The 27,737-nt window shown below is 56.3% G+C and overlaps 4 protein-coding genes across 4 annotated transcripts; 2 read left to right on the top strand and 2 right to left on the bottom strand.

The window, feature by feature from the left end:
- The first annotated feature begins 221 nt into the window (after positions 1-221).
- Cfap157 (cilia and flagella associated protein 157) lies at positions 222-7,902 on the top strand. The gene is made up of 9 exons (XM_004641547.2): positions 222-393; positions 3,709-3,980; positions 4,430-4,583; positions 5,257-5,524; positions 6,064-6,194; positions 6,380-6,530; positions 7,048-7,214; positions 7,347-7,530; positions 7,816-7,902. Exons 1-9 carry the CDS (start codon positions 236-238, stop codon positions 7,864-7,866), a joined length of 1,536 nt encoding a protein of 511 aa, XP_004641604.1. The 5' UTR covers positions 222-235; the 3' UTR covers positions 7,867-7,902.
- Ptrh1 (peptidyl-tRNA hydrolase 1 homolog) lies at positions 7,545-9,749 on the bottom strand. The gene is made up of 5 exons (XM_023701699.1): positions 9,464-9,749; positions 8,924-9,208; positions 8,590-8,689; positions 8,370-8,415; positions 7,545-8,269 (listed from the first exon to the last, which is right to left on the bottom strand). The coding sequence occupies exons 1-5, from the start codon at positions 9,732-9,734 to the stop codon at positions 8,087-8,089; spliced, it is 885 nt and encodes a 294-aa protein (XP_023557467.1). The 5' UTR covers positions 9,735-9,749; the 3' UTR covers positions 7,545-8,086.
- A 179-nt stretch (positions 9,750-9,928) lies between these two features.
- Ttc16 (tetratricopeptide repeat domain 16) lies at positions 9,929-23,938 on the top strand. The gene is made up of 14 exons (XM_023701675.1): positions 9,929-10,103; positions 10,885-11,057; positions 11,359-11,449; positions 11,861-12,004; positions 15,540-15,640; positions 15,740-15,869; positions 17,969-18,183; positions 18,696-18,940; positions 19,297-19,438; positions 20,184-20,349; positions 20,875-21,017; positions 21,174-21,357; positions 22,715-22,802; positions 23,337-23,938. The coding sequence occupies exons 1-14, from the start codon at positions 10,044-10,046 to the stop codon at positions 23,924-23,926; spliced, it is 2,472 nt and encodes an 823-aa protein (XP_023557443.1). The 5' UTR covers positions 9,929-10,043; the 3' UTR covers positions 23,927-23,938.
- An 85-nt stretch (positions 23,939-24,023) lies between these two features.
- On the bottom strand, positions 24,024-27,672 carry Tor2a (torsin family 2 member A). The gene is made up of 5 exons (XM_004641546.2): positions 27,434-27,672; positions 26,657-26,922; positions 25,677-25,852; positions 24,972-25,099; positions 24,024-24,750 (listed from the first exon to the last, which is right to left on the bottom strand). The coding sequence occupies exons 1-5, from the start codon at positions 27,582-27,584 to the stop codon at positions 24,506-24,508; spliced, it is 966 nt and encodes a 321-aa protein (XP_004641603.1). The 5' UTR covers positions 27,585-27,672; the 3' UTR covers positions 24,024-24,505.
- Positions 27,673-27,737: the final 65 nt, after the last annotated feature.

The raw sequence follows: 27,737 nt of genomic DNA, 5'->3' as shown, positions 1-27,737 counted from the left end.
AGGATGCCCCAAGAGCCTGGTCCTGGTCTGAGATTCCACTGCCTAGGACATGCAGGCCTAGGGCCTCAGTGACCCCTCTGCCTTGGAGCGTGAGGTGGGACACAGGAACCCAGCCAGCAAGAGGGCAAGGGCCCTTTAAGCCCCACCTGCCTCCCTGAGGCGTTCCTATGTACCTCACCGGCTTCCTTAGCAACCACCTGGCTTCTGAGGGGGGCCTTGGAACAGTGGGGGCAGCATGGCTCCCAAAAAGAAGACAAACAAGGGAGACAAGGAGAAGAAAGGAGGCAAGAAGGATCCAGGCGCAGCTGTCAAGACCACAGAGACGCCTTCAGTGGAGGAGATGCGGGAGTTCTATCTCATCCAGATTCGAGACCTGGAGGACAGGCTGGCCCGGTGGGTAGGAGGGGAGGCTGGTGCAGCTTGGCCGGGTGCCTCAGACCTGTGCTCTGGCCTCTGCTACCACCCTCAGCCTCCTCAAAAGTGCCGGAAGGAAACGTCAAGACCTGGAGGGCACAGCCAGGCGCAGTCGTGCGCACCTGGACTCCCAACGCCAGAGGCCAAGGAGGATGGTGGCGAGTTCCAGGTCCAGGCCAGCCTGGGCTGCAAAGTGAGCTCACGACCAGCCTGAACTACAGAGCAAAATCCTATCTCAAAACGGCAGAGAGAGAAAAGACAGGAGAGAGGAGAGAAGAGAGAAGAGAGATTGCGAAGTCCGATCGTTTTCCCAGCCCTACTCGGCTTCTGGAGCTGCAGAGTGTAGAGTAGCGCCATCCCACAGGTCCAAGGATCCCTGCTTTACTAGGGAGTGATTAACTGGCGGCCCCCTGGTGGTGGCTGGGCCACACGTCCCTCCTTTCTCCTGACAGTAGCCCAGGTGCCTGCTGACTACCCAGCTGCCAAGTCCTGTTGTTTCTCCATGTTGGACTCAGTTTCCCCAGTGTAAATGAGGAAGGCTGGCCCTCCCCTCCACGAGGATGGCATTCTGGCCTCGGGCTGGTTTTGGTATTTATTTTAATTTTTTTTTTTTTTTGGCAGAACCAGGGATTGAACTCAGGCCCTTGTGCTTGCCAGGGAAGTTCTTATTCTATTGAGCCATCTCCCTGGCCCCTCAGGCTGGTTTTGCTTGTGATGTGTTAGGGAGAGAGGATCCGCTACCGTTCACTTAGATAATTTTTTTTCTTTTTTGTTTTTCTTTTTGCAGTTCAGGCTGGCCTTGAGCTCACTTTGTAGCCCAGGCTGGTCTCGAACTCGAAACGATCCTCCTGCCTCAGCCTCCCAAGTGCTGGGATTACAGGTGTGTGCCTTCATGCCTGGCTCTAGAGATGTGTTTTAAAATGAGCCTCCTCCTAGCTGTGAGGATCCCACGCAGGTAACCAGCAGCGCATCTCAATCTTTTTTTTTTTTCTTTTGCAGTACTGGGGATTGAACTCAGAACCTTGCACTTGCCAGGCAAGCGCCTATTCTACTGAGCTATCTCCCCAGCCCCAAATTGGAGTTTTAGTTTTTTTGTTTTTGGGGGGTTTTTTGTAGAACCAGGGATTGAACTCAGGCCCAGAATTTGCCAGGGAAGCGCTTACTCTACTGAGCCATCTCCCCGGCCTTGCATCTCAATCTTTTTTTTTTTTTTTTCTTCAGTACTGGGGATTGAACTCAGGCCCTTGCGCTTGCCAGGGAAGTGCTTATTCTACTGAGCCATCTCCCCGGCCCCCATGCATCTCAATCTTTGATGCGAGTTCCACACAACACACGCAGGACATCATTTAGCTTTTTTTTCTTTCTTTTTTTTCTTTTCTGGTACTGGGGATCGAACTCAGGACCTTGTGCTTGCCAGGCAAGCACCTATTCCCCTGAGCTATCTCCCTGGCCTTTTAAAATTTTATTTTATTTTATTTTATTTTATGGAAGGGTCTACAGGGTGTTCAAGGTCTCACTACTAGATCAGACTCATAGTGATCTGCCTGTTTGCAGCCTCCCTAGAGCTCAGGCCATCATTTAGGATATAGGGAAGGTTTACTGCCAAATAAGAGAGAAGACCTTCAAGAATCAAGCAGGGCGAGTGCCAAAATGGCAGTTGCAAGGAATGAAGCCGCGCTTACATTTTTATGATTAACTGGGTCATTGCTTTGCTTGACTGATTCATTGATTGATTGGTTGGCTGAGACAGCCTTGCTCTGTAGTTCAGGCTGGCCTTGAACTTAGTGACCCTCCTGCCTCAGCCTCCGGCTGCTGAGATTACAGGTGTGCACCACTGAGCCGTCACGGCAATTCCTTTCCTTTCTCCGAGGTTACTGTTTGTTCACAAGGAAAACAGGCCGAGCTCACTGGCTAGGTCCTCGTTTACCCCACAGGCGTGTTTCCAGTTTTTCCAATCCCTCGGCTTTGCCGTGCTCTGGGCTCGGCCCAGGCCCTGGAGTTCCTCAGCACACTCAGAGGATGTGCCCTTCTCCTGAGCCAAAGTTGGAAACCACAGCTTATGTGGCTTTTACCTACAGCTAATGAGTAAGAAAGCAAGGGATACGAGTGTTCCCTCTGCTTTTCCAGTAGCCCCAGCCACCTGTCTCCTGGGAACACCTAACTTCCTGCCTAGCACCACACTTTTGATGTCCTCACACCAGTCCCACGGGGACATCACCCCACTGCAGAGATGGGGCTGGCGAGGCTCGGAGAGTCACCCCAGGAAGAAGAGGTGCCAGAATGACAGCCTGGCCTCCCCAGCTCCTCAACACTGGGCTCCTTTCTCATCATCGAGGCCGGGGGCCTCTGGACTCCACCATCCCGGAGGGGCCTGTGTACAGAAGCCTTTTGCAAGGTGTTGGTTCTGTAACTTGTGGAGGAGAACAACTTTGCAAATAGCTTCAGTCATTTCATTGGCAACTAGTCTGTTACTCACAGGTTTTCCTGAGCTGAGACACCAGATGGAGTGTGTCAGGAAAAATGCATTCATCAGACAGTTATTGGGTGCTTGGTATTTGCCAAGCTCTCTGTTAGGTCCTGAGAATATGGAGGTGGAGGAGGCCAGGGGGTTGCCAAGTGGAGAAGGGTGAAGTCGTAGGGTCTGACCACCCCATGGAGCAAGATTCCACCTGCAGGACAGAGGGACAAAGGGACAGCAATCTGGCACAGGGCTGGGAAGGGCCCAGTGAGGAGGCAGCAGTGGGTTCCTTCGATGGATAAGGATAAGGAAGACAGCAAAAGGTCAAAGCCTTGGGACTGCAAGGATGGCAAGGAGGGATGCAGAGTGGGCCAACTGCAGCAGCCTGGGCTCTATGGCTAACAGCCTTGGCCTTTGGGTCAAACTAAGGTGCAAGTTCTGGCTTTGCCATTTATTGACTAGGAGGATCTTCATCCCTCTGAGCCTCAATGTCCTCGTCTATAAAATGGGTACAACCACCATAAAGTCTATATCCTTCTAGGTTGTGTGGGTTCAACCACTGGGTACCTGCTAGGTATCAGGCACAGATTTCGGGGTCACACCTGTGATCATAATAGAGGCATGGCCCCCCAGGGCTTACATTCTAGTGATTTAGTAAACATAAAATGCTGAGCAATAGGGGCACAGGGGAGGGGAAGAAGTTCAGAGGCCCCTTTATGGCTGCAGAAGGGTGTGTGTGTGTGTGTGTGTGTGTGTGTGTGTGTGTGTGTGTGTTCAGCAGCATGGCGCAGCAGTGGAGCTCTGGCCTCCTAGCCCCAACCCTGGCCCCGCCGCAGGTACCAGCGCAAGTCCGACGAGCTGGTCTCACAGGAGAGGCTGTCGCGCCAGGAGTTGGAGCAGCTGGCCAACAGCAAGAAGGAGATTGTGGCCTTCCTGAAGCACACGCTCAACCAGCAGGTGGATGAGATCACCGACCTTAAGGAGCAGCTGCAGAACCTGCAGCTGGCCAAGGAGCTGGAGAAGGACGCCTTTGAGGCGCAGCTGGCCCAGGTGCGCCACGAGTTCCAGGAGAACAAGGACCAGCTGACCACGGAGAACATCATCCTCGGTGAGCCAGGGACTGGCCGGGAGCCCCGGGGCAGGTGGCTCCATGTGTGACCTTCTCTGTGACCCCGTTTTCTCATCTGGGCAAAGAGGCTGACTCAGCAAACATGGGCTGCTTTGCACATGGCTTCCTTAATTGTCCCAGACACCTGTGAGGCTGGAGACTTTTCAAAACAGCAGGGGCCCTTTCGGCAGCAAGCAGCACGGTGGTCTGGGCAGGAGGGGGTGGAGCTCTGCTGCTGCTGGTTCCTCTCCCAAGAGGGGGCAGAGCGCAGCATGGCCGGCAGCAGCCTGCACGGGGGAGCCCGATGGGGCCGGGCATGATCAGTGGCAGCCGGACATTCCAGGTGAAGGCAGCCAGCCGGGGACGGCAGCCAGCCGGGCGGGCACAGGAGCGCGGCCGCAGGGGTGCGGGAGCTGCCGCGAGGGGCATCACGCGGGCCTTGTGCGCAGCGGGAAAACTGGCCGCCCTGGAGGAGTTCCGGCTGCAGAAAGAGGAGCTCATGGACAAGTTCATGGCCCTGGAGGACCAGCTACAGAGGCAGGAGAGCGAGTACAAGGACTCCGTGTACAGCCTGGAGAAGAAGTCGGTGCTGGACAAGGACAGGTGGGCGGGCCGCCTCCCTCAGCTTCTACCTGAGGGACAGGCGAGGTCAGAGCCTCCCAGAGCACTGGCAGGGACGTGCCAAGTGATACACTCTTGAGCTTCCCCTGGCCATTTCTCGGAAATTAATTTACTTAATAATTAATAATAGATGGCAATGAGCTAGGTGTGGTGCACATGCTTCTCATTTCTGCATTCAGGAGGCTGAGGCAGGAGGATCACTGCCAGGTAGAAAATCCAAGCCGCAGTAAATCCAAGGCAAGCCTAAATTATGTAGTGAGACTGTCTCAACAATAACCACAAAACTAAAATTGAGGGCAATCATTCAAATTCCAAAGGCCAGGGCTGGGGAGATAGCTCAGTAGAATAAGCACTTGCATGGCAAGTGCAAGGTCCAGGGTTCAATCCCTGGTACCACAAAAAACAAACAAACAAACAAAGGCCCAAAAGGTTTCCCGAGAGGCACAGCCAACCTGTGGCCCACAGGCCTTTGACCCTCTTTTTAAAACTAATTAAAAACAAAGCCCTATTACGGATGTACATGAATTATGTATGTTGTATGCGGCCCGAGCATTCCTCTCCACCCCGTGCAGCCCAGCCTCTTGGGCTCCCCCCCAAGAAGGGGTGCCACAGCATGTGCCCTCTGCCTGGCTGCTTCCCTCTGCCACCCGAGCAGACTGAGGAAAGAGATCATCCAGCGCGTGAACCTGGTGGCTGCGGAGTTCCACAAGATGGCCTCAGACCAGACCTGGGAAACAACAAAGCGAGCCATCATAGAGAACAACACCATGACGCTGCAGCTGGCCAAGGTGTCCCAGCAAGGCGTGCAGCTGCTGCAGGAGAACGAGCAGCTCAAGGACACGCAGGTGGAGCTGCGCAAACAGCTGGGGGTGCTGGAGGGCACCCAGAAGGCCATGGCCAGGAACAGCAAGGGCCACCAAAAGGTGCGCCCGCACACCCTCCTCCTGGGCCGCTTGCCACAGGATTCTGTGGGCAAGGGGGTGACTCAGGGCCTCGCTATGCAGTTCAGGCTGCCCTTGAACTCACCTTGTAGCCCAGGCTGGGCCTAAACTCCTGGCAATCTTCCTGCCTCAGCCTCCCAAGTGCTGGGATCACAGCTGTGTAGCACTACACCCATAGCACACTTGGCACACAAAGCAGGAACACAGGCGCCTTGCCCTCAGAGTGCTCCCTGCAGGAGTGGCTTCAGGCAGGAGCTGGGTGATGAAGGAGGTGGCACAGTAGATGCAGGCCTCTGTGGAGTCCCTAGGATGGTCCCCGCTCTGCATTATTGTTATTTACTTCAAAGCCCTGATGACTTGAAGCAGACAGAGCCTGGTGGTGCCCAGCTGTTATCCAGGGATGGCACTGGCCTCTGTATGGGGGAGTGGGTGAGAGTGAGCCTGGCTGCATCTGGCGCTTGGGGGGCAGGGCAGAGGAGGTCGTCCAGCGGCCCAAGTCCAGCCACCTGCCCACCCTGCAGATCATCCTCATGCTGACCGAGAAGTGCCGCGAGCAGGAGCAGGGCATGGCCGAGGCCAAGCAGCTGCGTCACCTGCTGAACCAGCTGGAGCAGAGTGTCCTGCAGCTGCGGACAGACAACCAGGCTCTGCGGTGCGCAAGCGCGGGGGTGGACTCGCCACATCCCTTTCGGGCCCCACTGCCTGGGCCAGTCAGGCAGGCCTCAGCCTGGGTTTGGATGTGTTAAGAGAGAATCAGCAGCCCAAGCCTAGGCCCAAGGCCACCAGCCACAGCCAAGGAACAGAGGTTGGCTGTTGACTCAGCCTGTCCCCAAGCAGGAGCCAGAGAGATGAGCTGAACCACCTGCAACAGCAGCAGCAGGCTGAGGTACAACGACTACAGCAGGAGCTGTCGGAGGGGCAGAAGATTCGAGCCAGCCTAGAGGGAACTCTGGCTGAGGCCATCTTGTACGTACAGGGTATTCTGCAGGTAAGCCAGAAGTGGAGGGTACGGGGCAAGACAGATACCAGGGAGAAGCCACTTTCAGGGAACTTGGCCACCTGCAAGAAGCTGAGTTCAAAGTCCCTTTGTCCCCTAAGAGACTCTTGTCTAGTCTGTCTTTTTCTTTTTTTGCTTTTTGAGACAGTCTCACTATGTAATTCAAGCTGGTCTTGAACTCACTACGTGGCTCAGGCTGGTCTCAAACTCATGTCAACGCTTCTGCCTCAGCCTCCAAAGTGCTAAGATTATAGATATGCACCACCACACCCAGCTCAGTCTATCCTTTTCTGATTCCGGACTTCAAGACCCCTTCAAGGTCTCCAAAGAACTGAATTCCTCCTCCCAGGCCCTGAGAGGCTTCAGTCCTCAGTCTTCCTACTCAGAGGAAGGGTATTCATCCCTGCCAGGGGACACCGAGAACACAGTTGTAGGGTTGAAGTGTTCCCAAGGTGGGTAGGTGTTGAGGTCCCTGTGGGCCTGACCCCAGCCCCATCCTCATGGATAGATGCACATGGATGAAAAGGACAGCGACTCTGATGTGGCTGTCCAGCTGCAGTGCAAGGGGCTGCTGCACCAACTGCTGGCCCTGTTCAGCTCTGCCGCAGTCCTAAACCCCCAGACGGCTGCACATCCCTGCAGCAAGAAGCAGCCCCATGGCCCGCCCAAGCAGAGGTACACAGGTATCCCTGGGTGGCCTCAGAAGAGGTGGCTGTGCTGCACAGAAGCCTGGCCCTTTAAGCCTCTTTGAGCCTCGGCCTCCGCTTGTGGGAGACTGAGGTGATAAGCCCAGGACCTTCCCCACAGCAGAACCCGCATCCCGATGCCCAAGGTGACATCGCTCCTGCAGCTGTCTGGCACCACCACTTCCCAGCCAAGGCATCTAGGCCTGGTGCCTCGCCAAGGGCACATCCCACCCAACCCCCAGGACATCAGGCTACTCTCTTTTGTCACCCGCATGGGGACTCTCCGGGCACACAGCACTCCTGAGGTGAGTGCAGCACAGGGCCCAGGGACAGCAGGACAGCAGCTGTGGGTGCATAGTGTGGCTCTGCTGGGACACAGCTGTGTAGCCTTTGGGTGTGACTGGACATCCCTGAGCCTCCCCTTTTGTAAAATGTGCTGAAGGAAGGTGGGGCAGGGCATGCCCACACATCCCCTGTGTAGGGGGCTTGCCGGACCTTGTTGTCCCCACCCCACTGACAGGAGAAAGTTGAGATTAGCCACTGTCCCCTGGGAGGATTCATCATCTAAGCTGGCATCTTTAATCCTACAGATCTATGCCTCCGGTGTGCTAAGAAGGCTCAAAAAGTTCAGTCTTCCCTGAAGTTTTCCTGCATCCCAAGTAGCACCTGGTGAGACCAACCCTACCTTACCCCAGACATGGACTGTTCTGGCCACAGTCACTCCCTGGAATCTGTAAGAGGACGGGGACATCCCAGAGAAGAGTTCCATAAAAAGTAGACACCCTTAATGGGCGTGGTGGCTCTGTGGCCACGGCTGAGTTTTCATGTACTGCAATCTGGCAGCAAACATGTCCACTGGTGTCAGGGGCCGGGTGAGGGTTTCTGGCTGCGTGCCCGGATGTGAGCCAAGAGCAGATCAGTGGCGCCATCCAGCAGCGAGGGCAGCAGCTCCTGTTCCTCAGGGGTGAAGCAGCCAAGGACATAGGCCTCCACTGCGCTGCGGTGTGTGGGGCGCCCGATGCCTACCCGCAGCCTCGGCATTGCCTGTGGGGAAGCCAGAAAGACCCAGGGAGTTTTGGTGAGGCCTGCTGGCACCCCCACACTGGGCACCCCCACCCAGGGCAGGCCAGAAGAGCAGACTCACGCTGGAGTTGAGACAGCTAATGCAGGAACGGACTCCATTATGGCCCCTTCAAGAGAGAAGGGAGGAGTTAGTTAGTTTAGGGGGTGAGGGCCAGCACCCTCCACCCCTTTCAGCCCCAGCAGGTTCAGAGTGGCCCATCCCTGGGAGCCTGGGTCAGAAGCCCTACTCCACTCTAGCTGACGGCTACATCCCAGCCCATCCGTTAACAGTGGGACCTCACCTGGCACTGCCCCCCAGCTTCAGCGCCAGTTTCCCCAGGGGCTTGTCCAGCTCATCGTGCACCAGGTAGACCTCCTCTGCCGTCAGCCCAAACAGCTCCGCTTGGCACAGGAAAAGTGTGGCCCTGGTTACCGCCCATTGGCACTCACTGGCATTGCCCCAGTTCACACAATGAACCCCACTTCACATATAAAGAAGCAGAGCCCCCCCCCCCGCCCCCAAAGTACCCAGCCTTGAAGCAGTTGGGAGCTCAACTGGGGCACCCAAGCAAACAGTGTGCGCTCTCGGGACCCTGCACCCGCCCGGCAGGTCCACCCCGGGAGCCCTCAACTCACCGGCCCGGGCCACGCTTCGCCCATTGGCGTTCATGAGCCGTCGCGGCCGGAGCAGAACCAGCTGGGCATCACCGAGCGGGGCCACGGCGAGGTCGGCGGCACAGCGCGGGTCGCGCACCCAGCTCTCCGCCACTCCTAGACGCCGTGCCAGCTGCCCCAGCACTGCCATACCCACGCTGTGCCGCGTGCTGGGGAGCCCGGGGTTCCCCAGGCCAGCCACCTGCAGGCGGCATCGGGGAAACTGAGACCACAAAACTCCCATCACCCCTGATCGCAGAGCATTCCCTGAAACCCAAAGTAAAGGATAAGTGGAAAGCTGGGCTAGAGTGAGGTAGGGTGCGACGAAGGGGCCCACGAACTTAAGGCTGAGCGACAGGACGCCGTATTACAGAAGTGAAGTGCCTAAAAGAAGCCCGTCTGGCATCCCACCCCTTGTCTAGATAAAACTACAGAGCCATTTGGGAGATTTACCCCGGAGGCAGTGGCAGAATGAGAACCAGGGGCCCCGAGCCCATACGTCACCACCCACACCCCACTCACCAGCCATCGCCTTCCTGGGGACCGAGGTTCCAAAACACACCGGCTCATCGCCCGACCCGGCGACAGCCAGGCCAGCAAAAGACCCGGCCACGACATGCCGCCCCAATTCACCGTCTGGACCCGCCCCCTTGGCGTCATCCAGCACGCAGCCAATCACATCGTCATCTGCTCCGGGGCGTCCAATCTGGGCCGCGTCTCGGGGGCCGCCATGTTTCCAAAAGGCGGAAGTGGCGAGGCGGTAGCCGCATCGGGATGTGGTTGTGCATTCCATCACGCGATGTCACCGTGTGCCTGTGGGGTTTATGTGGCATTGTCGGACCTCTTGCTTAATCTCCGACTTGTGTGACGAGAACCTCGTTATGCCACGGCTGTGGCCCTCCCTCGCTGCAAAAACCGAGCCAGAGACTTTAGTTGGTCTCGCTAATAACGCTTCAGTCTTTGGATTCTGGGGGCGTGGCCAAGTGGCCGACCACAGCTGTGGGCGTGCAAGAGCTGTTGCCTAGCAACTGCAGGAGCCGTAGTTGGGAGGCGGACGCGGGCTGGAAGGAGTTGGCACAGGCCCAGTCCGACAAGGGACCTCATGACAGACTCCCGGGAGGTGCAGCCTGGGGAGAAGGCTAAAGCCAAGGTAGAAAGCAGGGTAAAGAGAACGGAGCTGAACGCCAGAAAAGGCTTCAGTGTGGCCAAGGCAGGGCCAGCAGTGCAATTCAGTGAGGTCCTGGCCGCTGGGCCAAGGAAGAGAGCTGCGGACTCGGCCATGTGGAGGTGGGAGGGGTGGCCAGAGCTGGCATCCAGGTAGCGATAGATGTCCTTGGCCCAGGTGTTGGAGGGCTAGAGACGAGCAAGCTGAGAGATTCTGAGAAATTGGCCCAGACAGGACTTACTTGAGGACTGACTGAACGAGTGTCTCTGGTATGAATGGCTGGTGGGAGCGTGTCGCATGGAGGGCCAATGTCAGATGAGTTTACTCAGCATAGCTTTCTAGGAGTGGGAGCCCCACAGGATACCCAAGGGGCTAGGGTACCCCCAATGCCTGTGACTTAGCTCAGGGCCTGCCCTGGGGAACATGAGGCTATGGCTGAGACGAGGAGAGCAGAGGGTGGTGTGGGTGTGAGGATCTGGTCCTTAGGAAAGGCAGAGAAGCAGAACCGCAGAGAGCCCAGGACAGCCTTAGAGGAAGCAGGTCAGCAGAGCCGCAGCCCCCAGGCAGTGTGTGCCACCTTCCAGGCCCTGTTGCCACCCCTTCTCCATCACCCGGTAACATACCTGAGGAGAGGGCTAGGAATGTAGCTCAGTGCCGGAGCATACGCAAAGATCTGGGTTCCATCCCCAGTACAGAAAGAGAGTAAAACTGGGGAAGTGTATAGGTCGGATGGGGTCCTCTCTGAGGCCTCTTCCCATTTGCTGTCACTTGGTTCTAGGATGACCTGGAGTTTGGCCAGAACTCCCAAAGCAACATCCCAAAGCCACGGGTGATTCCAGTCCCAAAGGGGATCGTGCAGTGTATCTTTGGGACCAGCCAGGTGTTCCAGGGCATCGATGATGTAAAACCAAAGGTCACAGGGTTTACAGTGCCTCTCAAAGTCAGGGAGTAGTGAGTGACTGCCTCATCCTTGGGTCCTGTCTTCCTGCCCTATGTAGCCAGCTACTGTCTGTCACTCCCCCCCAGTCTGGAGCTCAATGAACCCCACTGTATAACAGAACTACTGCCAGTGGAGAAAAGACTGATGGCCAGGATGAATCCCAGAAATGCCCACCCATCCTTCCTGGCGCTCTGCCCACTCTTCTTCCCTCCCCCAGCTCCACTGCTTAACTCCCTGACCCTCAGCCCCAGCTGTGTGCCCTGGCTGGTGCAGTCAGGGCCAGCGCACCTGTCTGCTCTTTGGCGTCTGCAGCTACCACCGAGGCCAGGGATGCCTGGAGCAAGGGGACTGGGAAACGGCTGTGCTCTTCTTCTCCCGCGCCCTGCACTTGGATCCGGATCTGGTGAGAAGGCCTGGGTGGCCACGGACCGCCCCCAGTGCACACACACTCCTCCCTCCCTCTCTGTCACACCTGCCTGCCAGGCCCCTCCTCTCGGGACCACCAAGACCCTGCCAGTAACTGGGTGTGCAGCCTCAGGGTGGATGGTCAGAAGGGGACAGCAGCCTCGGTCCCCTCACCCGCAGGTAGACTTCTGGTTTTGTGGTGTTTTGTTTTGTTTTTTTTTGTATGAAGGATCGCACTCAGGACCTTGCACTTACTAGGTAGGTGCTTATGCCATCTCCTGGCTCCCCAGGTAGATTTTTTTTTTTTTTTTTTTTTTTTGTGGAACCAGGGATTGAACTCAGGCCCTTGCGCTTTGGCAAGTGCTTATTCTACTGAGCTATCTCTCCAGACCCCTGCCCCCCCCACCAGGTAGACTTCTACGCCTTACGGGCGGAGGCCTTCATCCAGCTCTGCGACTTCTCTTCGGCTGCCCAGAATCTGCGCAGGGCCTACTCAGCCCAGCCGGAGAACAGGAGGCACCTGGAGCGGCTCACCTTCGTGCTCTACCTGCAGGTGTCTGTGTGCTTCAGCTGGGGGGTGGGGCTCTCCTTGCTGCTGGGACCAGCCATCTCCTTGGGGACGCCTTCTCCCCGGGACTGCTTCCCTCTCACCTGCCCAGGGGCTACCTGCCAGGGGTGGGTAAAGTTCTGCAGCATAATGACATCGTCTCCTCAGCTCTGTCCAATGGCTCAGCCACCAGCCACATGAAAGGTGAGCCAGTGACTGTGGTTAAGTGTGACCAAGAAACAGGATTTAATTTTTGGGGTTTTGGTAGTAGGAATTGAACTCAGGACCTTGCACTTGCCAGACAGGTGCTGTGCCACTGAGCTATATCCCTGGCCTCTGAATTTAAATTTTATCAGGGCTGCAGGTGTAGCCAGGGAAGAACACTTGCCTAGCATGTGTGAGGCCCTGTGTTTGATCCCCAGCACCACAAAAGTAAACATCACATTTGATTTAGTTTTTTTTTTAGTTAGTTAGTTTTAATTAATTTAAATCTGTGTATGGGGCCGGAGAGATGGCTCAGTAGAATAAGCGCTTCCCTGGCAAGCACAAAGGCCTGAGTTCAATCCCCAGTTCTACAAAAAATAAATAAATTTGTGTAGCCACATGCAGCTGGTGGTTGTGGTAGTGGACAGATCTAGAGTGGAGATGCTGCAAAAGTGACAGTGACCTCATCTGCTGCTTATAATAAAATTCAAGCCAGGTGTCGTGGCTCATACCTGTAGTCTCAGCACTGGGGAGGCTGAAGCAGGCAGGAAGTAGGAGACAGGGCATGGCTAGGCTGGCTGGGGGAAAGGAACAGGACCCATCAATTATAAGGGCAAAGCCAGGACCCCACATGAAGAACTTCTCCCAGGTTCCTACAAGATGTGGACAGCATGAAGACCAGCTGTCAGCGGACACCACTCTGGAGTTCCGGAGATAGTCCCTGTGGCGTTTGCTCAAATACTTTTTGTACTTTTTTTTTTTTTAATTATTTTTTTTAAAGGCTACCTTTTTAAAAATTTATTTTTTTGCGTGTGTGGCCTGCTCAGCCCACCAGGGGGCGGGGCTGGCTGGCATGTGGTGCTGGGGGATTGAACCACAGTCCCTGTGATTTGCCAAGCTTGTTCTAAGTAGGTGCTTTAGACCACTGAGCCATCTCACCAGCCCTACTTTGTGTACTTTTATTTTTGTTTTTGTCCTCTGTTTATTTACTTATTTTTAAAATTAATTAATTAATTTATTTATTTATTTATTTATTTGGTACAGGGTCTCATTATTCAGCCTGGACTCATAGTGAGCCTCCAGTCTCAGCCTCCCCAGCACTGGGATTACAGGCATGTGCCACCACACCTGGCTTTGGTGGTTGGCATGGCGTGCTTAGGGCTCCAGGGCCAGCATGGCGCATGGTACCAGGGATCAAACCCTGGTCCTTGTGCTTGCCAAGCAGGCGCTTTGACTGCTGAGCTATCTCCCCAGCCTTATCCTTTGTTGTTGTTGTTTTTTGGTTTTTGGTTTTTTTTTGTATTTTAGGGAAGGGTCTACAGGGTGTTCAGGGTCTCACTACTAGATCAGACTCGTAGTGATCTGCCTGTTTACAGCCTCCCAAGAGCTGGGATTACAGGCACGCCATCAGCCCAGTCTCAATTGCTGTCTCAGCCCTGGGGGCGGGGGGGGGGGGAGGCCTGCACAGCATGCAGGCCCCAACTTCTGTTTAGCCCACATGCACTCTGCAATCTGGGTCCACACCCATTCACTCCTCACTTTACAAATAAACTTGGCAGTGTTATTGGCTTGTTTCATCCAGTTGTGGTTTTTTTGTTTATTTGTTTTTGTCATCTAATTCCTCCTTTGAGGCAAGAAGGACCTGGAATCCTTCTGATTGGTGAGTCATTTTTAAAGGCACTATCATACAACACGAGAATCACCGCAAGTTCAGCACCAGCCTGAGCTACATCAGTGAGTGTAAGAGGGGCCGGGTAGATGGCTCAGTAGAATAAGCACTTCCTGGCAAGTGCAAGGGTCTGAGTTCAATCCCCGGTTCCACAAAAAAAAAAAAAAAAAAAAAAAAAAAGGAGTTTAAGGCCAGCCTGGACTACACAGCAGATCCTGCCTCAAAAAATAGCCAGGAGGGGCTGGTAAGATGGCTTAGTGGTCTAAAGCACCTACTTGGAACAAGCTTGGCAAAGCACAGGGACCACGGTTCAATCCCACAGCACCACATGCCTGCCAGCCCCGCCCCCTGCTGGGCTGAGCTGGACACACACACACACACACACACACACACACACACAAATAAATAAAATTAAAAAAAAAAAAATAGCCAGGAGTGGTGGGCCGTAAGCCCAGCGCTTGGGAGGGTGAGGCAGGAGGATTGCTGTTAGTTTTAGGCCAGCCTGAACTGCATAGTGAGACCCTGTCTCAAAAAAAACTAAAACCAAAACAATAGTGAACTATGAGAATACCAATGAAGTCTTGATTTTTTTTTTTTTCCATTTGACAACTTCGATATCTTTTTTTCTTTTTGAGGGGAGTAGGGTCTCTCTATGTAGCCAAGTTTGTCTGGAACTCATAAATCCTTCTGCCTCAGCCTCCTAAGTGCTGGGGTTACAGGTGAGTGATCACCATGTCTAGCTTGGTGTCTTTAAAAGAAAAGAAAAAAAAAAATGTAATCCCAGAACTGGGGGAGACTGAGCCAGGAGATTTGCCACAAGTTTGAGGCCAAGCTGGGATACATTGTGAGTTCAAAGCCAGACCCACTATATAGATGAGACCCAACCTCAGTGCCACCCTCTAGAAAAAGTTATCCAGTTCTTTAAAAGAAGCATTTGGAAGTGCTCACCTGGCAAGCACAAGGACCTGAGTTCAAACCCTGGTTTGGCAAAAAAAAAAAAAAAAAAAAAAAAGCAAGCAAGCATTTGGGGGCCAGCAAGATAGCTCAGTGAACTAATCACTTGCTTAGGTGAGTGCAGGGACCAGAGTTTGATCCCGGCACCATATGCAGCGCCAGCCCCACCCCTGGGTGTGTTGAGCTGGCCACTGAGACCAGGAGTGGCGACACACACCTATAGTCCCATCACTGGGGAGGCTGAAATGGGAGGGTCACTACAAGTCCAAGCAGTATAATAAGACCCCGTACCAAATAACTAAAATTAAAGAAGAAAAGAAGCGTTTGAGCTGCTTAAGTTTTGTGCGTAAGCTATCTAGGGCCTTGTCCTATAGTGTCACTTCTTGTGTGACCTCAGGAAACTCACTCCACCTCTCTGAGACTCCTTTTCCTTCATCCTTCGGAGGCCACTGGCCAGGGCTGTGTGCTGTTCCCGTAAATGCTGCCGCTGTCCCCTGCTTTCTGGGTGGCTCTGCACCAGGCTCCATGTCACTGCTCCGTGGCCACTGTGTTTCCAGCCCTACCACCTTCCATCTCCGATTCTGCATATCTGAAAGTTTCTTGAAAGTTTCTTCCAGATTTAACAAGCTCTGTCCCTGTCTCTTGTCTCTCTCCCCTCTTCCGCAAAGTTGGCCTGGGGGTCACCAGCCCGATGGGCTGTCCCGGTGTCCCCAGGGCCAGTTCCTCTATGAACACTGCAACTTCAAGGACGCCCTGACAGTCTTCTCGCAGGCCGCTGAGCTGCAGCCCAAGAAGCCCTGCTTCCAGTACCGGAGGTGAGTGCCCAGCGTGGCGCCCAGGCCCGGCAGCCCCTGCCTGCCTGGTGTCGCCGAGACAGTGCATGCAAGCCCACCCCCGGCCTCTGCTGCCTGCAGCATGGCCTGCCTCCTGGCCCTCCAGCGCCACCACGACTGCCTGTCACTCATCACCAACGAGCTGAGGCAAGGCACACCCAGTGCTGACCTCTACATCCTGCGTGCCAAGATCTACAACCTCTTTCAGATGGTAAGCAGGGTGGATAGGGCGGGTGTGTAGTATCCACAGCCCTGGAGCCCCTAGAGTGTGGCAGGGCGACAGCCAGCCCAGACATTCTGACCCCTCAGCATACCTGGCGCCCTGCTGCCTGGGTAGAGGCCCTGCCCACAGAGCTGCCCGGCTGGATGGCTGTCCATAGTCACTTGGCTCTGGCTCTGTGTTGGGCCCATACTGGGCCCCATGAAAAACAAAGGGGAGGGACCCTGTGTCCCTGTTGCCCATCTATCTATCCTGCAGCTCTCAGCAGATAAGAGTACAAGGGATGATTTAGCTGCAGTTGTTGGAAGTGCCAGGCAGGGGTGTCCCAAGCACCTTAAGGCAGCCTCTTCTCCTCCCTAGTCCCTTCCCTCCTCTCCCCTTCCTTCTTTGCTTCCTCCTTCCTCCTTCCCATTTGCTTCCAAAGAGCCCTCTCCCAGGCTCACACAGACAGTGGTGGGACACACAGTTCAGGGAACAGCAGTGGGGCAAGGGAGATGGGTGTGTGTGTGCTGCAGTATCAGAGCCCTTGTGGGGTGCTCCAGGCTGTGAGGGGCAGTGGAGGGGGTGGCTGTAAGCTGGGAGCCAGGAGGAGGCCAAAGCAGGGCAGGAGAGCGAAGGTTCCACACAGCACCCTGTGCTCTGGCCTGGGTGGGCAGCAGACATGGAACAAGAGGGAAGGCAGGTGGAAGGGGTTCCTGGGTGGTAGGAAATAGATACCTACAATTCCAGAGGGGGTGCTGCCCTCCAGGAGTGGCTCCTGGGCGTGGGTTGGGGCCATCCAGGTGACTTGGCCCTCTGCCATGGGCCTGGGTGCCAACATCCCATAGGTAAGTGGGCGGGAGAACCATCAGGCCCATGAGAAGTAATTGTCTGTGTAGGCCTCGAGCCCCCTGCAGTGGGCAGGTAGAGAAACAGCCCCACAGTGACTTGTCCACGGTCACACACTTGCAGGGGTGCTGCCTGCCTAGAGTCCAAGTCCACCTGCTGCAAAGCCCTGCTCCTGGCGTCTGCCGTGTCCCCTGCCCTTGTCCCGCCACAGCCCCTGCACACACTGTTGCCCCGTCCACCTCCCAGTCGTTACCTGCAGGACACAGGGTGTTTGCCGAAACTGTTTGTCGACTGACTGACTGACCTGCACACCCCGGGGAAGGCATTTGCCTGGGGATGTTTTCCACGCATACTCAGGCTTCAATCTGTTCTTAGTGAGGTCTTGGGCTTTGGGGTCCGGAAGTGGGAGGAGTGCAGGGAGGGAATCACAGTCGCACTCAGGCAGCCACACTCTCCTCTGCCTCCAGAGCTTCACAGGAGTCCTATGAGGGACGCATCGTTATGCACCGTGAGGCTGACCCACCTCCCAGGTCATGTCTGGAAAGTGGAGAGGAAGGGCCAGGCTGGCATGGACAATCCCGCAGTGCTCCCCTCCTCCTTCAAGTGGGAGAACAGGCGGGGTGTTTTGGGACAGCCCAGCTCCAGCATAGGATTGTCCCCTCGCAGCATGAGAGCACAGGAAGATCTAGGACTGCATAGGCATAGTGTGAACGTTCTGATAAGCCCAGTCCTGGATGGCAGCAAGACCAGCCGGACCGCAGCAGTTTGGGTCAGGAAGAAAGGCCTATGTATGGGTGAGGATGAGAGAGACTGGCTTAAGATAATATCAAAGGCAGGACCTGGGAGGTGGCTCAGTAGAATAAGTGCTTCCCTGGCAAGTTCAAGGGCCTGAACCTCCACCAAAAAAAAAAAAAAAAAAAAAGAAAAAACATGATATCAATGGCAAGTGCATCCCTGGAGCCAGGGCCTGGTTGTAAAGCCAAACCCCATGGAGCCTGCTGCTGGTTTTATGTTTATATTTTTTTCCTGGGAATCTGTGAGGAAAAGCCAGCAAGGTTGTTCAGGGGCAATCAGGGTGGTGACCAACAAGATGGCTGTGGTCACATCAAGCTGTCTTCTGTATACACAGACAGTGAGGTGGGGTGCAGAGGAGGGATGGTGTGATGGTCACCTGTGTCCCTGGAGACTGCCCCTCCGCTCCCCACCTTGGGCAGAGAAGGGCTCAGCTCCTGGGGCCCCTGATGCCACCCCTGCCCCTGCAGCCCAACTTCTGCTACCGGGACCTGTGCAGCGCCTTGCTCTTGGACCCCGAGCACCCACAGGCCAGGGTGCTGCTGCAGATGATGGTGGATCAGGCCCAGCAGGCCCACCAGGATGCCAGCGTCCTGGCCATCCAGGGCCGGCTGCAGCACGCCCTGCAGCGCATTAACTGTGCCATCGACAACAGCCCTCTGGACCCCACTCTCTTCCTCTTCCGGTACATGGTGGGGAGGAGCCGGCCCTGGCTCTCAGGTCCACCCTTCACAGCTTGCCACGTGGTCTCAGGAGAGCCCCTGACCCTCTTCCCATCTGTTTGCTTGCTCCTTACTTTCTACTGGGGTCACCGCTCCGAGGAGGGAAAGGGATGGCACCCAGGTATTCTGGGCATCCTAGATTTCCAGGCCTGTCCTGGGTGCCAGTTCACATTGGGAGCCCCCACCCTGCCCTCAGACTTATCGTGTGACTTGTGAAAAAGAAAGCCTGGGTGTCTGCATCTAAGCAGGGGGGCAAAACATGTGCTGCGAGTACCCGAGGGCTTCAGTATAGGTTGGCACACACCTGCTATTTTTGATAACTGAGGAGCACAGGACAAACGTAGGCCATGGAGTGAGAGCTGTCACCAGCCTCCCAGGCCATGGGTCAGCAGGCAGGATGAGCAGGGGCTTCCGGGCCACAGGCCACTCAGTGGGGGCTTTGGCCCTCCCTGCCAACTGCCCTGCCCCCCCCCAGGGGCACCATGTACCGAAGGCTGCAGGAGTTTGACGCAGCCGTGCAGGACTTCCTGAGGACCCTGGACATGTCGACCGACAGCCAGTGTGACATGGTGCGACAGGCGCAGCGCCAGCTGTTGCTGACCTACAACGACTTTGCCGTGCAGTGCTACAAACAGGGAGCCTACCAGCAGGGTGTGCTGCTGCTCAACAAGGCGCTGCGGGACGAACAATGCGAGAAGGGGCTCTATATCAACCGTGGTGGTGTGTGAGGACTGGGGACTGGGGGTTGGGGGTTGGAGGACATTTCTTTCTTTTTTCTTTCTTTTTTTTTTATTTTTTGGTGGAACCAGGGATTGAACTCAGGCCCTTGCGCTTGCCAGGGAAGCGCTTATTCTACTGAGCCATCTCCCCGGGGCCTAGGAGGGCATTTCATGGTCCCTGTGTCCCAGGGTCACCTTAGACAAACTGGGTACAGTATAGGCAACTGGGAGAAGATGCCCAGGGACACGGAAAACTGGGACCACCTGTGGATATCAGCGCCCAACCACCCACTGCCTGGGCTGGGCTGGAGCTCCTGGGCAGTGCGGGTTCACTGGGCCCCTATCTTCCGACCCTAGATTGCTTCTTCCAGTTGGGTAACCTGGCCTTTGCGGAGGCAGACTACAGCCAGGCCCTGGCTCTGAGCCCTCAGGACCAGGGCGCCAACATACGTATGTGTATCCTGCAGGAGACGCTGGGCTTCAGCAAACAGAAGTGCCGGTGCGGTGCGGAGGGCCGGGGCCGGCGGTGGGCGGGGCCGGCGGTGGGCGGGGCGGGACTCGGGTCTCCAGGAGCCCGCCTGCTAGCATCCCTGGGGAAAGCTGCCTCTGTCTACTAAATATTAACTTTCCTCTCCACATCTTCACTGCAAGTATGTCTCTCCTGACTGCTAATTGTGTTTTTAATGTAATTGTGTATGGTAAGGAAAGCATTTAAATATTCACTAACATATAACTGTAAATGATGCCAAAATGTACCTCTCAGCTCTTCCATTCCCCCAAGATTGTTAATGATTCTTCCAGACTGTGAGCTAAGCATACCTTAACAATTATTATTTACAAAAGTGAAACATTTCCTCCATGTTGGGGATCAAACCCAGGCCTTTGTGTATGTTAGGCAAGTGCTCTGCCTTTAAGGTACATCCTCTGTCGATTGCTCTGCTTTGTGGTGTTTCTCTAATTTGGCATTATTTAATCGGACTCAGATTAGGTTTTTCACTCCCATTGGCTAGGTTAATGAGAGCCCCAGAAAGGCTTCCCTTACTCCAAGATCATAACTGGAGTTTCATACCAGTATGTAAGGATCGTAGCTGTCCAGGGTGTGGCTGGCAGGAGGGGAACAGAGGATCATGGTGTGGCGAGCAGGGACCCCTGGTTTTTCTCCCAGTCTTTGGGAGAGGCCAGGAGTCCCATATTCCTGAAGCAGACGCAGGTCACAGCAGTCTGGGGCCCTCTGCACCTGGCAGGCAGTTCCAGAAGGCAGAGGCCCACTTCTCAGCGGCCATTCAGCACAACCCCCGGAGGGCCCAATGCTACCTGTGCAGGGCGAAGAACCGCCAGATCCTACAGGACATGTTCGGAGCCCGTCAGGATGTTGCCACTGTGCTGCTCCTGAACCCTAAGCAACCCAAGGTGGGGTCCTCAGGAGGGCAGGTGGGCTCCAAAGTCAGAGTTCGGGGTCTGGCTGGAGTCAAGAGCTCTGTCCCTGAGAAATCTGCCTTGAAAATGGTAACAATACTTCTCAGTTGCAGCTATTGATAACAATCAACAGCTAGTGCCAGAATTCTTTCTGTAAGCCATGCAGAGTTCTTACCACTTCAATCCCACCACTCCCTTCAAGCCTCCTTCCCACCCTCCAAGTCCAGTTATGTTATCTTTACCTGTATCTACAGACGCTAAGAGCGAGGCCCTGAGAAGGAATCCTTGCCCCCGCTCAGAGGTCAGACCTGTCTGAAAGGATCTATCAGGCCTCTGTGTTAGACTGGTTCCTCTCAGTCTCCTGCTCCTCCCAGAGTGAAAGGGTCCAACCCTTTAGAAAGAACTCCCAGGCCCTCTCCATTCTGCACCAGGAGTGCCATCTAGGACTTCGAGGCAGAGACCCAGCCACCTGCCACCTGCTGTGGCCACACCCAGCTCTGGTCACCCCTTTCCTGGTAGCTCTTCCCACTGATGACCAGCCTCTTTCCGGGCATGTCGGTGGAGGAGGTGCTCAGCAGCCAGGTGGGCCACCTGGCCAAGCTGCAGCTGGAGCGGATGATGGAGAGAGACGCGCAGGGCAAGGTCCTGCAGGGCACTGTGGGGTGAGTTTCTGGAGTGAGGGCCACAGGGTGGGGGGGGGCTGGCTGCACCTCCCCACTCCTCGGGCCCCACTGCCTAGTCCTTGAGGGTGGCACTAGCATCCAGGTGACCAACCCAGGCCCCAGGGCCCTGGGCCCATGGCTTGGCATCATCCTCAGGGTTCGGCAGCTCGAGCGCCAGAAGGCCCAGGCCCTACAGCTCTCCTGGAAGCTCAAATGGTCTTTGTCTGTGACCCCCAAAGAGCCAGAATCTCCCTCCTGGATGGTACAGGTATCCCCCGAAGACTTATGGGAAGATACTGAGGCCCTCGAGGGCAAGAAAGCAAAGGAAGACAAAGATGAGGTGAGTGGGGCCCATGTCAGAGCCGGGGCCGCTCAGGGTCGGGGACAGGCACGTCTTTGGGGGAGGGGATGGGCCCAAGGAGCGTGCAGATGCGGGCTTCCCAAGGAAGCATGTCCCACACCTGCTTGGGCTCACCATCCCTGGCAGTGTGTACCGGCTCTGAAGATGCCGTGGAATGCAGCACAGATTGATAAGGCCACTGATCAAACAAACTGCTGAGCCGGCGTGGTGCGCGCCTGCAGTGCCAGCCTTCAGGAGGCTGAGGCAGGAGGCGCGCGGTAAAGTCAAGAATCACACGCACTATGTATAGCAATACCTTGGCCCAGAAAACAAAATGACAGCACCAAGAAAGTGAAAGCAAACAGTTGGATGACCAGTTGGGATCTTCACAAGATGCCATGGCTTGGGCCAACAGTGAACACATGCCCAGCTCCCAGAAGCCCCCTGGGGTACCTCCTGGTGGGTCCCTGGCCCGGCCCAGCCACAAAGCTGCCCTGATAGTTACCAGTTTTACCCACACCCACCTTTTCTTCATACAAATGGACAAATATGGGGTGGCTTCTTCCCCCAAATATGGCATCTGTGAGGTCCACAGAGTGGGCTGCTCCTTCTCACCACTGTGATGTGTGATCTCTTCCTCTGTCCCCTGGCTGGAGGACAGCAAGTAAGTCCATGCCCAAAGGAAGCTCCACGTAACAGGGTTGACTGCAGTACGAGCATCCCCTGCGGTTCTGCGGGCCCTTCATTTAACAGCTCACCTTTGAATAATGCAGGTGCACAGAGCTGCCATCTGTGTGCCCCAAGGTCACTGCGGTTCCACCCTAAGGGAATGCAGAGCTGTCGTGGGCAAAGCTCAGGGCCCAGTGCCCCTGTGAGGGCGACTGGTGCCTCTGGATTGTGCAGAGGGGCCAGCAGGCCCGGATGCAAACCGGCCTGTCCTCAGCTAAGTGGTCCCAGATGGGTGGCTGGGAAATGTGGCCCAAGAACAGTCACAGAAGAGGTCTCTCCCACCCCTGGATGTTCTGGGAGGGTGAAACAGGGCGCAGAGCGTGAGCAGGGAGCTCCTCTCCGCTGTCACTGCTGTTCCTACAGTGCAGCACTTCAGTTACAGAAGCCCCTGAGCTAATGGTATGCATCCTACAGAATGGAAACCAAAATCCCTATAGTCCCTGGGACAGCCTTGCTCAGGGCTCCAGGCCTGTGTGACCTGGCCACACCCCTTGCAGCAGTCCCCCGTGTCCCTGTACAACCCTCACAAGGTGTCTGTGAGGAGCTCCAAGCCCAGGAGTGTGACTGTTGGAGGATCCGAGCCAGCTGGTCTTCCACCTGCAACTGTCCCTCCTGTCTCCTGCTTTAGGACAAAGTGGAGCGCCCCCGCCGCCGCAAGGTGACCTCCCCATCAGATAGCTACCTCGAGCAGACGTCCTCGGGCTCCATCCTTGGCTGTAAGTCCCTGGCCTCGCTCACGGCCCATGTGAGCCAGAGTGGCACAGTGGTCAGTGGTTGAGGGTCACAAACTGGGTGTGATGGCACGTGTCTGCAATCTTAGCCTTTGGGAGACTGAGGCGGGAGGATCACTGAGAGTTTAAGCTCAGCCTGTGCTACATAGAGAGTTCAAGACCAGCCTGAGACCCCGTCTCTAACAAAACAAAGCAAAAATAGTTCAGAAGTCAGGATGTGTGACCTTGGGCTCCGCTGCTGATGGCCCAGTATCCTTGGGCAAGTGACACTAAAGTGGAAGTCACAGTCCCAACCTAGGGGAGAGGCAGGTAGCTAAGACTGGGAAGGGGCAGGACAGGGCACTGCTAGGGCAGAGGCCAAGGCCTTTGAGGGCACAGAGGAGCAAGGGACAGCCAGCAGATGGAACCCAGGTAGCAGGCCTTCTCCTTGGGCCATCCAGAGCCTGCACTAGGGATGCATGGGGGAGCTGCTCAGGGCAGGGACCAGCCTGAGACCTGCCCTTGGCATACCTCTCCCAGTCAGGACAGCATCCCTCTCAATGACGGAGACGTCCTCATCGTACCAGGCATATAGGAGCACCTCTACCACCTCTGGGATGCCCTCCGACTCCTCACTGCTTATGACTCAGTCCTCCGACTCCGGGAACAAGAGGGAGGCCCTAAGCCCAAGCCATCACCCCAGAAAATCCCCTGCTTCCCAGGCTCAGATGCAGGGTTCCCCCACGGCCACCCAGAGCCAGGGCTCCAGCAAGACCCAGGCACCCCAGGGTCAAAGGCAGAGGCCAAACAAGATCAAGGCCACCCATAGCCCAAGGCAGAGATTCAGAAAGGGCAAGGCTTCCCACAACCAGAAGTGGGGACGAGCCCAGAGTCCCAGAAAGACCAAGTCTAAGGTTTCCCAAGACCCAAGTGGGAACCTCAACAATACCAAGGCCAACCAGGGCCAGAGCTTGATGCCCGATGAGACCAAGGCTGCCCTCAGCTCAGGTCAGGGCACGAGCTCAAGTTCCAACAAGGCTAATGCCCCACGGAGACTGGGTCAGAGTGCCAGCAGGACCAAGGCTGCTTGGGGCCCTGACTATCACTCTGCGCTCCGAAGGCCCGAGTAAGTCCCCTGCTTCTTGCTGCGAGACGAGATTCTGCCCACGACACCAGCACACAGCAGAGCTGTCTCTTCCAGGGCAACAAACAGTCAGCCAACATTCCTACAGTCCCATGGCTAAGTTTATTATACTTGCTCATTTACAAAACTGAAAACTTCTAAATCCAGGTGCGGGTGGCAGCGTCGGTTTGTCCATGATCTGTGGTCCTGGATCAGAGGCTGAGGGGTAGGGGTCTAGTACCGGGGCAGGGGGCTCTGGTAAGAGCCAGGACAGAGGAAGCAGCTGAAATGGTGGTCCCTGAGTTACAATTCACAGGAAGCAGCCCCAGGCTGCAGGGCGAGGTCAAGACAGTAAAGTCTTGGGGTGCCAGGGGTTTCCCTGGAGGAGGTAGCCAAGGCTGTGGTGCCCGCTCCCCCAGTTCAGAGGCGGGGCCCTGCTAGCCCTTTGTTCTTGGCCCATTGATCTTGACTTCTGTATTCTGGGTCCCACTCTCAGCAGGCTTGAGACAAGGTCCCTCAGCGGAGGTCCCAGGCCTTTCCTGTGTGGCCCCGACCAGGTAGAGGAGGTAAGGATGCCAGGCTGGTGTCAGAGGAAGAGGGTGATCCGAGAAGCCACGGTCTTGCAGCCATTGGAGGAGAAAAGCTGCTCCTCCTCGGGGAAGAAGGTGGTGCTATCAAGTACAGCCTGCACCACCTCGTCCTGGGGCTCCAGCCCCAGCTGGGTCAGCTCATTGAGCACGCAGTGCCGCACATGGTGTCGCTGCAGCGGGAGGAAGGGGACCATGGCGTCCAGCAGGTGCTCCTCCACAATGCCCGAGCGCCAGAAGCCATCTGCAGGAAGGGCAGGAGGGGATGCTGTACCTCATGAGCTCATGCATGTGCGAAGAGGCCAGCCACGGGGGGGGCGGGGGGAGCTGCGATGCTGGCCACCCTCTGAGCACAGGCAGGGGTCCTATGACTCCCAGGCCACAGGGCCGTATACTTCTGTTTGTGGGGAACCAGGCCCACCCAAGGAGGCTGTCACATGGGGTCTGGGTGCAAAGCCAACTCACGGTGTGGGTTATCCAGCACAGCCCGGGACACGATGGGCTCCAGCTCCTGCAGGCCGATCTCCTCACGTTCCCGGCGGCTGCGCCACGCCTCCAAGGCCACCTGGTTGATCTGTTCACCACCAGTGTTGCTGAAACCATGGTGAACACCGCCCGAGAGTCAGAGGGGGTCAGGACTTGGCCTTCACTTCCCTGATACCACTGTGGCCCTGACTCAGCCAAACCCTGGGAAACAGCCCTCTCCTCTTCAGTTCCTGTAATATGGATCAGCGCCACGTGCTTCCCAGTTTGCATACACTTTTGTGTCCCTTCCCCGCCTGCCTCTCAGCCAGCCTCCAGGAGGATAATGGCCACTCAGAAGGACAGATGGGAGCTTGGACAGGTGAAGCTGTCTGGCCTGAGAAAACACAGCTAGGACCCAAGAAGCTAGGATGAAAGGACTAGAAGTCCAGTCCCACGTGCTCCTAGCCAGTGAAGAACAACTTGATGTACCAGGGTTCCCACAAAACAGCCGTAAGGACCCAAAGAACCAAGCAAGCCCAGCATGCTTTGAGGGTGTGCTAGGGCAGGTCAGTCATGAATGACAGCCTCACCAGCGTGAGGTGAGGGGCTTTGAAAATGCCTGTCTGGCCTGGGCATGGGGTGGGATGGGGTGGGATATTCCACAGGGAGCACTGGACCACTGGACCTCTGCAAGTTGTCACCCACCTGATGAAGATGAAGATGGCTTTGCGGTAGTTGGTGCCATACACAACCCAGGAGGCACCCAGGAAAGGCTGTAAGACCTCCATTAGCCCTGGGGGCAGCTTGTCCATCTCGTCAAAGAGAAAGAGGGAGCGGCCACAGGCAGTGAGGTTCCCCTGGACCCAGTTCTTAAGATCCTTCTACGGGGAGATACAGGCAACCTGGGGTGAGGGACACAGATGCTCCTCCGACCCCAGACTTCTCACCAAGGCAAGAACTAATCTCCTTCCCTGGGACACGTGGGATCTCAGAGTGGACCAGCTCTTTCACGAGGCTGATGGTGAAAGGGTGGCCCCGAAGGGTCACGCAGCCAGTCAGCAGAACAGGGACACAAACCCAAGCCCCAATCTCGCTGCGCTGGGCTTTCCCTCAGTGCTACCCACACTTCCTGTCCCTGCTCCCAATGATGTTGCCAGCTGGGCCAGGTCAGCCTAGAAAGCAAAGTGCCTTGCTGGCAACAACACTCATCAGAACTGGTGTTTGGGGGCCAGGGAGATACCTCAGTAGAATGAGCGCTTGCTTGGCAAGCTCAAGGGCCTGAATTCAACCCCCAGTGGCGAAAAAAAAAAAAAAAAAAAAAAAAAAAGCTGGTGTTCACTGTTTCCTCTGCGGTGCAAACTGGGGCTAAGCGCTTCACAGGAAGAGAACACTGTCTGGCAAACTGGCACTCAATAAGCGATACCTGCAACTGGAGAAACCTACATCCTTCACAACTCTGGCAGCAGACGCCATGACTGCCCACCACACCTTGGCATCAGAGAAAACTCCCCGCGAAGTGGGAGCGCCCTTCCCAAGCCCTGGGCAGGATGGGTCCTGAGGGCTGAGGTCCAGTTGGCTGTGTGGCCCCGGGCGAGTGGCTGCCCTCTCTGGGCTTAGCTCTCGCTGCTCGTGGTCCTTCACCCTGCAAGGCTGTAGCATGGTACTCCAGGAAGTGTGCGGCCTACCTTGTAGCGCTCGATGTGGGTGGGGTGCGGGAAGTGGATGATGGGAGAGAAGTGGTGTACGTGGGGGCTGCGGAGGCCGCCCTGGAAGAGGTACTGCGCCAGCAGGGAGCTAACGTAAGACTTGCCGGTGCCGGTCCAGCCGTGCAGGGAGAGGACCAGTGGCTTCTTTGGAGCCGGGTCCTGCACAAAGGACTTCAGCGACTTCAAGACCAGCGCCTTGGCCAGATGCTGGCCGGCCAGATGCCGGGCCAGGTCACACTCCAGGCCTGGGCCACAAAAGAACAGTATCAAAGATGAGAACGCATCCCTGGCAATGAAGAGGCTCAAGGGAGAAGTCACATCTGCCACCTGGGAAAGCCTGGGTGTGGGATGCAGTAGGACATGGGACCCGTGGGGGCGGGGGTCCTACGGCTGTAGCGGGGCACGCAGACTGGCTCAGCTCTGCAGCGCCCCCACTCGGTTATTCTGTAGGTAGACTGCAGCCTCAGGTGAGCACGAGCTGCCAAAAGGATGCTGCCGAGACCCCCTAACGGTCACGTGAGGTTCCCAGAGCAGGCTCCTGCCTGGTCGGCCAGTACGCTCCGTGAAAGGCTGTCACGACCCCTGGGACCCTGCTGTCAAGGGTCTCTCTCCATGCTGACAAGTCCTCGGGGACCTCCAGCGGGCACCCCAAACTCTCGCCTCAGGTTCCCCCCCAATCCCGCTGGGTTCCCTTTCCAGATCCATAGATGTCCAGCTCGGGGCCCGCTCTCCACCCGTAGCTCCCAGGTCCCTCACCCGGCAGGTCCGGCCGGAAGTCGCATTCGCAGAAGGAACCAAAGTTGCAGCGCAGCGAAGTCAAGTCCCAGGTGGCGGCCGCGGCAGAGACCAGCGCCAGTAGCCCGGGGAGCGAGCCCCAGGGCCGGCAGCTGCGTGTCGCTGCCGCCATCCGTAGGAGGCCGGAGCTTGGTCGGAGGCCGCCAACCCCTAGACCTGAGAACTACAGCTCCCACCGTGCACCGCTCAGGGGCAGCCATACCCGTGGCCTACAACTCCCAGCGCTCCCCGCGCGTTCCTTAAAGCCCCCCCCCCCCCCCCCCCC

Source organism: Octodon degus, unplaced genomic scaffold, assembly GCF_000260255.1.
Source record: "Octodon degus isolate 3935 unplaced genomic scaffold, OctDeg1.0 scaffold00138, whole genome shotgun sequence".
NCBI classification, from domain to species: Eukaryota; Metazoa; Chordata; class Mammalia; order Rodentia; family Octodontidae; genus Octodon; species Octodon degus.
Note: the sequence above shows the minus strand (reverse complement) of the source record. Positions and strands in the feature narration are given on the sequence as shown.

Coding starts and splice junctions, on each gene's coding strand:
- Cfap157 (XM_004641547.2), top strand. CDS start 236: ATGGCTCCCAAAAAGAAGACAAACAAGGGAGACAAGGAGAAGAAAGGA. Junction 3,981..4,429: donor CACGGAGAACATCATCCTCG/GTGAGCCAGGGA, acceptor CCTTGTGCGCAG/CGGGAAAACTGGCCGCCCTG. Junction 4,584..5,256: donor TCGGTGCTGGACAAGGACAG/GTGGGCGGGCCG, acceptor CCACCCGAGCAG/ACTGAGGAAAGAGATCATCC.
- Ptrh1 (XM_023701699.1), bottom strand. CDS start 9,734: ATGGAATGCACAACCACATCCCGATGCGGCTACCGCCTCGCCACTTCC. Junction 9,209..9,463: donor CCCCAGGAAGGCGATGGCTG/GTGAGTGGGGTG, acceptor TTTGGGTTTCAG/GGAATGCTCTGCGATCAGGG. Junction 8,690..8,923: donor GCGAAGCGTGGCCCGGGCCG/GTGAGTTGAGGG, acceptor TCCTGTGCCAAG/CGGAGCTGTTTGGGCTGACG.
- Ttc16 (XM_023701675.1), top strand. CDS start 10,044: ATGACAGACTCCCGGGAGGTGCAGCCTGGGGAGAAGGCTAAAGCCAAG. Junction 11,058..11,358: donor CCTCTCAAAGTCAGGGAGTA/GTGAGTGACTGC, acceptor TGGCGTCTGCAG/CTACCACCGAGGCCAGGGAT. Junction 18,184..18,695: donor CCCACTCTCTTCCTCTTCCG/GTACATGGTGGG, acceptor GCCCCCCCCCAG/GGGCACCATGTACCGAAGGC.
- Tor2a (XM_004641546.2), bottom strand. CDS start 27,584: ATGGCGGCAGCGACACGCAGCTGCCGGCCCTGGGGCTCGCTCCCCGGG. Junction 25,853..26,656: donor CCCACATCGAGCGCTACAAG/GTAGGCCGCACA, acceptor ATCTCCCCGTAG/AAGGATCTTAAGAACTGGGT. Junction 25,100..25,676: donor GCCATCTTCATCTTCATCAG/GTGGGTGACAAC, acceptor CCATGGTTTCAG/CAACACTGGTGGTGAACAGA.